At 48.0% G+C, this 10,691-nt stretch overlaps 1 protein-coding gene across 1 annotated transcript in view; it reads left to right on the top strand.

The window, feature by feature from the left end:
* Window positions 1-9,389, top strand: part of WNK2 (WNK lysine deficient protein kinase 2) — a gene marked incomplete at its 5' end in the record, with an annotated part of 154,305 nt that extends 144,916 nt beyond the window's left edge. The window contains one exon of the mRNA XM_015561175.1: window positions 7,717-9,389. Within this exon, the coding sequence (XP_015416661.1) occupies window positions 7,717-8,052 (336 nt within the window). The remainder of the gene's footprint in view (window positions 1-7,716) is intronic.
* Window positions 9,390-10,691: the final 1,302 nt, after the last annotated feature.

Here is a 10,691-nt window from a genome sequence, read left to right as displayed (position 1 = left end):
CTGCATGCATGGGGGGAGGGTGTCCCTCAGCCTGGCCTGCACCCTCTCCAATCTGGGACCCCTCGGTTGATGTCCGACTGCCCAGGACCAGGACTAAACTGACAGTCAGACATCCCTCTCACAATCCAGGACCGCAGGCTCCTAACTGCTTGCCTGCCTGCCTGATCACCCCTAACTGCCCCCCTCCGCCAGCCTGATTCCCCCAACTGCCCTCCCCTGCCAGCCTGATCACCCCTAACCACCTCTGCCTTGGCCCCCACCACCGTGGTTTTGTCCAGAAGGAAGTCCTGAAGATGTTTGGTCTAATTAGCATATTACCCTTTTATCAGTATAGATTGCATTTGCCTTTTAAGTTATACATGGGAAACAAGGAATTAAAATGAAAGCCCAACATATTCACCTGTGTAGTTACTTTCTTTTTTCTTCATAGGGCTCTGGGTTACTGCCTATTATACCTTCATTTCAGCATTTTTTGTAGGGCAGATTTTTTAGTAGCAACCTCTCTTAGTTTTTGTTTAGCTGACAGTCTTAATTTCTCCTTCATTCTTTTTTTTTTTAATATATTTTATTGATTTTTTACAGAGAGGAAGGGAGAAAGACAGAGAGTTAGAAACATCGATGAGAGAGAAACATCGATCAGCCGCCTCCTGCACACCTCCTACTGGGGATGTGCCCACAACCCAGGTACATGCCCCTGACCGGAATTGAACCCGGGACCCTTCAGTCCGCAGGCCGACGCTCTATCCACTGAGCCAAACCGGTTTTGGCTTCTCCTTCATTCTTGAAGCATTATGTCATTAGATGTAGAATTCTAGGTTGACAGTCTTTTCTTTCTGTACTTCAGGTATTTCTTCTGCCCCATCTCTCTTTCTTCTTCTTCTTAGATGCTCATAACGCATAAGTTGGATCGCTTAACAGTATCCCACAGGTACCTTAAGCTTTGTACACTTTTCTTCATTCTTTTTTTTCCTTCTATTTCCCACACTCCATAATTTCACTTGTATGATTTCAAGTTTGTGATTATGTACTCTGCCTGCTCTGTCTGCTGTTGGTTCCCTCCAGTGGAATTTTAAATTTCAGTTCTTGTATTTTAGCTCATATTTCTGTTTGGTTCCTTTTATAATTTCTGTCTCTGTTGATATTCTCATGTTGTTCATTTGTCATTTTCCTGGTTTCCTGTTGTCCATGGTTTCCTTTAGCTCTTTCAGCATACTTAAGATAGCTGATTTGCCCTAGCCCAGTGGTCGGCAAACTCATTAGTCAACAGAGCCAAATATCAACAGTATAACGATTGAAATTCTTTTGAGAGCCAAATTTTTTAAACTTAAACTATATTGAAGGTACATTGTTATTAACTTAATTAGGGTGGTCTTTGCTAAAAAATGTCTTCATTTTATAATAATAACTGGCCTTTGCTAAAAAGTCCTCATTTTATAATAATAAAGCCACTAACACAAAATAATTACAATTCTTAAATTGATGACAAAAATACCTGTAGGATTTGCAGCTAGTTGGAAAAATACAGGTAACTTTATGCTTCAAGTAGGTACTTTTGTCGCCCACGCACGATTTGCCGATGTGACTAGCACTAACCACTGCACAATAAGACTGCTGACTGACTGGCTCACTCAACTCGTGCATTAATCACGCGTGCCTCTCCCGCGCTGCATATCTCGCGGTCCGCCTGCACCGCGTCTCCCGTTGCCCAACCCACCAACACCCCCCGCCCCTTCTTCTAATGCCACTTCTTCAAAATAGTCTCGCCCAGGCCAAAAACCGACTTCTGTGCATGGGCCACAAAGTTTCAATCGCACTGTATGTGCGCGCCCGCACGTGGTATTTTGTGAAAGAGCCACACTCAAGGGCCAAAAAGCCGCATGTGGCTCGTGAGCTGCTGTTTGCCAACCACTGCCCTAGTTTGTTTGATCTGATAATAGAGCGTTGGCCCCCAGACTGAAGGGTCTTGTGTTCAATTCCGGTCAGGAGTACAGAGGTCAGTTGCAGGTTTGATTTTTGGCCCTGGTCGGGACATGTGCAGGAGGCAACCAATCGATGAGTCTGTCTCACATCGATATTTCTCTCTGTCTCTTCCCCTCCTTCCACTGTCTCTAAAAATTGGTGGAAAAATTATCCTCAGGTGAGGATTAACAATAGCAACAACAAAGACAGCTGATTTAAGTCTTTATTTAGTAAGTCCAAAATCTAGAGTTCTTCAGGAGTGGTTTCTGCTAATTATTTTCCCCTTTGAATGAGACATGCTTTTCTAATTGTTTGCATGTGTTGTGATTTCGTATTGAAAACAGGACATTTGAATATTGTAGGTAGTAACTATGAAAATCAAATTCTCATTTCCCCCAGTATTTGCTGGCTTTATTTGTTGAAGACTTAGCTTGTGTTTAGCCATTGTTTTGACTAAGATTTTCTTGAACACCAGGAGCTTAATTTGCCTGAGCCTTTACTTCTTACTTCCATTGAGACTAATAGTGAAGATTAGGGTCTGCTCAGGTCTTCTCTGTGCAGGGTCCTGCTCTGGGCGTGCACATGGCTTTCTAGGTTCCCAAGGACACAACACGGTGAATGCCCTAATATCCCAAAGAAGCTCTCTTGCATGCTTTCCTGTCCTGGCTTTAGGCCGCCTGCGTATGTCTGTCTCAGTCATGATCTTTGGCTCTGAGCAATTGTGGATGTTTTGATTGTCTTGCAATGTTTTTAACCATACATGCCATTTTTCTGCCCTGACAGAGTTCCACATTTGGTCAGGCAGAGATATGCAAACCTTGTGTCAGCCCTTCAGGTGGCCTCCAGACAGATTAGGACAGACATACAAAATAATTTGTGAATAAGATCTCTGCTCCCTCCAGAACCATGGACCAGGTACCACACTGGGAATGTAGGCTGCCTTCTTCAAGGTAGCTGTAAAGCCAGGGAGGGGATGGGCCACGGGCCAGTAAAATACCACAGTGCTTTTCTACTTTCAAAATTTTGCCTTTTTCTTTATTTGCCTTTTGCTTCTACTTGATTGCTACAAACCTTTAACTGAAGGTTTCTGAAGTTTTGATAAAGTTAGTTCTGACAGTTTCTGGTTGTTCTTTCAGTGTTTCTGTGGAAAGATGAAAGTTTGGAGCTACCTACTCTTCTATTTTGCTGACATCACTCTTAATGAGTTTATGTGTGTTTGTGTATATTCTATCAGTTATTGAAAGAGGAATTTTTAAATTTACCATCATGGTCATAGGTTTATGTATTTCTTATTGTAGTTCTTTTGGTCTTTGCTGTATATTTTTTGAAGCTATGTTATTGGGTATATTCAAATTTAGATTTATCATGTCTGACTTGTGAGTTGAACTTTTAATATTACCAAGTATTTCTATTATTATTTTTTTTAAAAAAAAATATTTTTATTGCCCTAGCTGGTTTGGCTCAGTGGATAGAGTGTCAGCCTGAGGACTGAAGAGTCCCAGGTTCAATTCCAGCCAAGGGTACATGCCTGGGATGTGGGCTTGATCCCCAGTAAGGAGTGTGCAGGAGGCAGCCAGTCAGTGATTCTTTCTCATCATTGATGTTTCTATCTCTCTCTCCCTCTCCCTTCCTCTCTAAAATCAATAAAAATATTTTAAAAGAATAAAATAAAATATATTTGTATTTGTTTCAGAAAGAAAGGGAGAGGGAGAGAAAGATAGAAACATCAATGATGAGAGAGAATCATTGATCAGCTGCCTCTAGCACTCCCCCTACTGGGGATTGAGCCACAGTCTGGGCATGTTACCTGACTGGGAATCAAACTGTGACCTGCTGGTTCATGCGTCAGTGCTCAACCACTGAGCCACGCCAGCTATGTTCTGTTATTATTTTTGCCTTTAAATATACTTTGTCTGAAATTGTTATAACTGTACTAGGTTGTGTTTGATTATTATTTGCATGGTGTATGATTTCCCATTTTTTACTTTCAGTCTTCCTATACCCTTGTTTTAGATGTAGCTCTTGTAAACAGCACATAATTTGGGTCTGTTTATTTTTTCTGTCTTTAAATTATTTTGTTTATTTACATTTAATGTAAATTATGAAAGTCTATCTTTTTCTTACCCATTTTCTAGACACTACAAAGACCATAAAACATTTTAACTGCATTCACTTCCCTCCTGGCATTTATTGTTTAAATTATGTATGGCCTTTCAGTCCCACAACGCAGGTTTTTATACAGTTAGTTTTCATCCGTTTCCATGTTTACCAGTTGTGCCATTTCATTCCTTCTTGCTTCTGATCTTCCATCGGGAATCATTCTGAAGATCCTTTATGGGTACCAGTGACTATTTTTTCAGTTTTGGTCTAAAAGTGTCTTTATTTCATTAACATTTTTGGAGGATATTTTCAATAGTTATACGATTCATGTTGACATTTTCATTCCATTGTTATTTAGCTACACTTGTTTATGTTGGAAGTAAGCTGCCAATCTGTATGTTGCTCCTTTGGAGATAATAAATGTTTTTTCTTCTGGTTTCTAATAGTTTAATTTTCAGAGGATTTATTATGTGGTGCCCAAGAATATAAATTTTTATCCTGCTTAGACTTCAGAGGGCTTCATGGCTCCAGGGCTTGATTTCTTTTTTTTCTCTCTATAATTGTTTTTTTATTATTATTATTATTTATCTTTCTCTGACTGGCTTATTTCGCTTAACATAATGCTCTCCAGTTCCATCCATGCTATTGCAAATGGTAAAAATTCCTTCTTTTTTATAGCAGCATAGTATTCCATTGTGTAGATGTACCACAGGTTTTTAATCCACTCATCTGCTGATGGGCACTTAGGCTGTTTCCAGATCTTAGCTATGGTGAATTGTGCTGCTATGAACATAAGGCCTTGATTTCTTGATCAAATTTCATTTCCCCCATTATCTGTTCCCATACTGCTCCTGCTGCACTCGCCTCTCATCCTAAGACTCCAGTCCACTTGTAATTTTTTTTTTTTTTGAGAGGAAGGGAGAGGGAGAGAGAGAAAGAGAAACATTGGTATGAGAGCAAAACATCAATTGGCTACATCGTGCACTGGCCCTACTGGAAGTCGAACCCACAACCACAGGGCATGTACCCTGACCGGGAATTGAACCGGAAACCTTTTGGTGCATGGAAGGATGCCCAACCAGCTGAGCCACACTCTATCCTTGATCCCTTACATCTTTTGTCTCTTGATGCTTTATTCTGGATATTTTTACAGTCTCCAGTTCTGTGTCCAAATTCTCAGTCTTCTTTCTCCTCCACTTCGTATTTTATAATTTCCGTTTTCTGTTTCACCTAATATTACCTTGTCTTTTCTTGTGACTTTTGTAAAATGCGTGGGGGATAGTATATTTGAAAATTTATCTGTAAAAAGAATTTGAAGCCATAGAAGTAGGTTCTTTATTGTTTTTGTTTGCCTTTGGGCATTCTTTTTGGCTATCTTGTGTAAAGTTCCTGGTCAAGGAACTTTACTACTTAAAAGTTGAAATAACTCTTTATTGTTGACTTATTGGAGTTCTTTGTCTGTCCTTCACCATGTACAGTGCACCCTTGGACAGTGCCAGGGCTGAGGGTGCCAACCCCCATGCCGCTGGAAATCCATATATGACTGTATCAGCCTCTGCATGTGGGTCCCCACTGCGCTGGAACAGCAGCTGGCCTTGGGCAGCACAGGCTTGACCTGCTCAGTCACTCCGATGTGGGTTTTTCTGCTAGTCTGTGGCTTGTCTCTGTTTTCTTATTGTAAATATGTCTCTCTTCTCCACGTCCAGCAAGGCTAGAGAGCAGCCCGGTTCCTGAGTAGGGGCGGCTGGGGATTGGGAAAATGAAAGAAAGAGACAGACACAGAGATGGAAGAAAAAAGCTGGGGCCGGGTGGGACCACTGTCCTCTGATGATGAGACAGGGACAGGGACCCTGAGCCAATACAGCATGTTTATTTTATACAGCAAAAAACAGGAAGTTTTACTAAAAGTCAAGACAAAGGAAATTATGTGCATTCTTGGGTATTCATTCCTGGTGCTCAGCTGGATTTAAATAACAAAACCCACCCCCTGGCACCTGGCTTTTGGCAAAGCGTGTTTCCAGGACGTGGCTTTGCCAACGCCACTGGCTGCAGCTGACAATAATTAAAGAAATGCCCATGTGCCTTCCCAGGCGCTCTCTACATCTTACGGTGAAAGTGAAATGGCAGGCCTTTCAATTTTGTTTATCAAATTATTTATGTTCAGTAATATTTTTGTCCTATTTGAGGAATCTTATCTCTTCCAAGACCAGGAGACAGTCTCCTGTGTCAGCTGTTGCAGCCAGCCTGTGAGCACCTCGGATTAGCTCTGTGTGTGATGTGACGTGGGCTCAGGTCCCCCATGCACAGCTCCAGGCGTACAGCATGTTCCTTGTTCAGCAGCCGCTGTGCAGGTCCATGTTCTGAAGTCGTTGTCTTGTTCCATGGAGCCATTCTTTTATCCCATGTGGCAATGCTACTCCTTCCGAATCACTGGGCTTCATAGTAAGTTTCCTATCGGATTGTGTAAGACCTTCAGTATTGATCTTCTTCAAGAAGTTCTTGATTTTTCTAGGTTCTTAATATCTCCATGTATGTTTTAGAAACAGCCCATCAATTTCTACAGAATTGCCTGCTGGGATTTTAACTGGGATTGTATTGGGGTGGTTTTTTTGTTTAACTGGGTGAGATTTGACATAGTAACAGTATTGAGTGTTCCTATGAACCTGACATATCTGTTCATTTATGTCTTTTTTATTTTCTCTCAGCAAAGTTTTGTAGGGTTCAGTGTAAAGTTGTTATACATATTTCAGTAAATGCATCCCTAGGGAGTAGATGGTTTGGAATGCCAGTAGTAAATTGTTTTAAAATTTTATTCTGCGGGTGTATGTTAGCAGAGAAATGCAGTTGAGTTCTGTATCTTATAACCTGCAGTCTTGCTAAATTTACTTGTTAGTTCTAGAAATTGTTCACTCTTCGGGGTTTTCTCCATACACAATCTTGTCATCTGTGAATAAAGCTGGTTCTACTTTTTCTCCGGTCTGTGCCTCCACTCCTTCCCTTGCCTCGGCTGGGCCTTCCCACGCCTATGGGCTGGAGCAGACGTCTGGGGGAAGAGCATTGGGAGAGCGAGAGCCCAGTAGTGGGTGAGGTTTTATCTTTTTTAGTTGCTGGATTCGATCTGCTAACTCTGTGTTAGGGGATTTGAAGTTTGTTGGCCTCTGTTCTTGCTGTAGCTCCTGAGGTTTCCGCATCAGAGCCTGCCGGCCTCCAGACCTCTCTGTTCATTGCCCGCCGCCCCCGCACTTCTGCTCTGGGGTGTGGGGAGCAGGGGGCTGCCCTGCCATTGGCTCGCAGGCTCTGGGCACTGCCCCTCACAGCTCCTGGGCTCTGTCACCCTGTAAGGCGCTGACCGGTCAGTTAGGAGGCCTTGGGTTGGGGTGCGTGGTCTCTCGCGATGCCCTCAGAGGTCCGGCCTCCGCAGTGGCTCTGGCCTGTGGATGGTGGGGGTCTGGCCCAGAGGTGCCCGGACTGCAGATTGGAGAGTGCGGAAAGGCAGGCCTCTGCCTCCTGCCCTTCACTGTCACTCTGGTGTCTGCTGTCAGGAGGCGCCCATGGCAGGTCTTGGGACACTGTCCCCTGAGGATGGGGACACTGCAGGACCCGGGCCGCTGGAGGCCAGCTGATCCAGCCACATGTGCCTTCCTTCTTGTCTTGTAGATGAACACACCTCGAGCAGCAGTGGGGACACCATGTTTGGCCCTGGCGTCCGGCCCTCTACCCACCACGGTCATTCCTGGAACTGCCCTGGCCCTGCCCGTGCCCATGCCAGGTACTGCCCTCTCTGGCCTCTCCGCCCCACCCTGTGCATGGCCTCTGGGCCAGTACAGAAGCCCGCTTCCAGCTCCTGTGTCCTGGGGTCCCTGGGCCACCCAGGCTGGCAGCCGGAGCTCTACCTGGGGGCCGGGTGTGGGCACAGCCGGGGCGCCCATGCTTCCTGAGTTCCTGTGGCCACCTGTGGTTAGCATGCCAGGCCCCAGGCCATGGATCCTGTAGCTCTGTCTAGCCACTTGCCAGATGGAACGTGTTGAACTGAATGCCCATAGGAGTCGGGCTGTGGTTTGGCCTGCTGGTCCTGCCCCACCTGCCCGAAGTGCCCAGGGAAGGGCCTGCTGCTGACCCCACTTACCCCCAAGGTTCCCATAGGCCACACTCACCATCTTGCATCCACTTTCTGTACTTGAATCGAAGCTTAGCACGTTGTAATCGCCCTGCAGGATTACAGTGCCTGGGACTCCAGCTTTCCTGTTCACCGATGGAAAGAGATGTGTAAAATCATGTATTGGAAAAGGAGTATTTCATTGACAACGGGCTTGTGTGTTGATACCTTATTTCCCATTGTAAGTTTAGAGAGAGATCAGTGGTTTACAAATCGGAAGCTGCAGTCTGACCTTTAGGTGCTGTAAGTGGTCATTTTTTTAAATTGAACTAGTGACCTTGACTATGAAGAATTGCAGATGGTGGGGAGCCCTGCTTCCTGCGTGTAGGAGGCCTCTTGGGCTCCACGTCCCTGGGCGCAAACATGAGCACACCCACAGCTGCAGGCGGGCACTGCCCGGCGCCAGTGTGTGTGGTCCCGGCCGTGCGTTTGTCTCAGTGAGGAATGTTAGCAGCTGTGTTTGGCTGTGTAGAAGCTGCTGGAAAGTGCTAGGTGAGCAGACAAGCCCTCGGACCCACAGCCAGGCAGGACTGCTGTGAGCTGGGAGGTGAGGGTGTCTGCTCCTGGGAGCTGCCTCCTTCCTGCAGACACAGCACCCCCTTGGCTCGGCACCCCTCCTCCTGCTGGCCTCCTTTTCCCCAGGCCTGGGGCTGCCTGCCCCCCTCTGTGGCCTGCTCTACCCCTGCATATCCCCTCCCGCACCCCTGGAGCCCCAGGCTGCTCTCCAGATTCCATGGCTGCCCAGCAAGGGGCAGTGGGACTGGCCCAGAGCGGCAGGAGCCTGGCGGGAGCTGGAGGCCCTGTCCCTCACTGTCCACTGCTCGGGAGGCCCTGGGGGCTGCGCAGCTGTGACTGCAGACACCGTGTCCTGGGACCTCGCTAGCACGGCTCACTTGCTTTGGTGTCTATGTCTTACTCCGTCAGTTCAGTGAGGATTGACTTGTGGGGAGGTTGTGCAGCGTCTTCTGCCGGCTGCACGCGCGGCTTCTTTCTCCGCGAGGTGCCCCTCGGTCTCTTGTTGAGTTTTGTGTCCGGAAGCCCCACCCCGCACCCTGCAGCCCACTGCACCCTCGGGAGTGTTGGCGCTCGGCCTTGTACACGCAGGGCCAGTGGCACAGAATCCCCAGGAGACTGTATATGAAGGAGAAAAATAAACATTTTTGTTGGAAAATAATGTGAAACAACATTTTTCTTACTCTGTGTCCACATAAAAGCTGAACCAGCGAGCCTCACAGGGAGGACAGGAGGCGGCAGCCGGGTGGGCGGGCGGCAGGGGAGCCGTCGCCCGTGGAGTCAGTCTCGGGAGACGCGAGTGGGGTCCTATGGACTCGGGCCTCTGCTCTGCCCGCGGGTGCGCCTGGGCCCCGAGGATGGCGGCCTCCTCACTCTCCACCACTCTGAGCCTGAGCTGCATGCCGATCCGGGGGCTCTGTCCACGGACTACGTGAGCCTCATGGTCAACCACACGGGGTCCCCACCCCTGTCCACAGGGGCTGTTTCCAGGAAAGCTGGGTTTGCTGGCCCTGCAGGGGGAGGGCCAGATTCCAGCCTTGTTAGAGGAGGGTTGGGGCTGGGCCACCCACGGTCATGGAAGTGCCTCTGTTGTACGATAGGCACAGGGCCACAGTGCCAGCTGGGTTTGGGAAGGGTCCTCCTCCTGACCGACACCCTTTCGCTCCCCCCTCCCCCACCCTGTGGGACTCAGCATGTGTTTCTGGTCTCTTGCTTCGTGGCCTGGGCCCTGCACGCATCAGCTGGGGTCACAGTGCCTTCTGTCCACCGGCGAGGCAGCTGCCCCATCTGCAGGCCTCACTCCCACTCCCGCTGCCATGCAGTCAGGTCTGGGGCCTCTGCTCCGGAGTGGGGACCCCCAGCTGCCTTGGGTGCCTCAGCTCACTGCTGGCCTTGGGCCGAGGCCAGGCAGCTTGTGGTTGCTGTGCCGTAGGAGCCGGAGGCAGCTCTCTCCCTGCCAGCCCAGGGGTGGGGCGCTGGGGGTCCTGGCTGGTTCAGGCAGCTGCTTAGTGTGTGGGCAGCTGGCGGGCATAGGGCAGGCTGCAGGCAGGCCTCCCAGGAACGGAGCCCCACTCCCCAGGCCCGGGCGGCCAGTCGGGCCTGTAATGAGCTTTGGTGGTTTTGTTTTCTAGATTCTGAGAGTGAGAAGCCCAGCTGAGCCCAGGCAGGCTGACCCGACCCCGACGCCAGGCCCAGGTCGTCTCATGCAGAGAAGGCGAGTGCGCCTCGTGTCCGCTCACACTGTTTTGTAATCACTTTCTAAGCATTTTTTTTATTCACAATTGGAAACACAAATGTAATGCAAGAATAAAGAATATTTTGGGGGAAAAAGGACTTTGGTTTTTCAAACTCTCCTTTTCAGTGGCTCCCAGAGGAGCAGACGGCCTGAGACGGCAGCGGGGTGGGGGTGGGGGTGGGGTGCTGGAAAGCCCGGGGACCGCAGGGCAGTCTGGGTGCCCTTGGC

Source organism: Myotis davidii, unplaced genomic scaffold (assembly GCF_000327345.1).
Source record: "Myotis davidii unplaced genomic scaffold, ASM32734v1 scaffold750, whole genome shotgun sequence".
NCBI lineage: Eukaryota > Metazoa > Chordata > Mammalia > Chiroptera > Vespertilionidae > Myotis > Myotis davidii.
The sequence above is the reverse complement of the archived record's forward strand: the minus strand, read 5'-3'. Positions and strand labels throughout refer to the sequence as shown.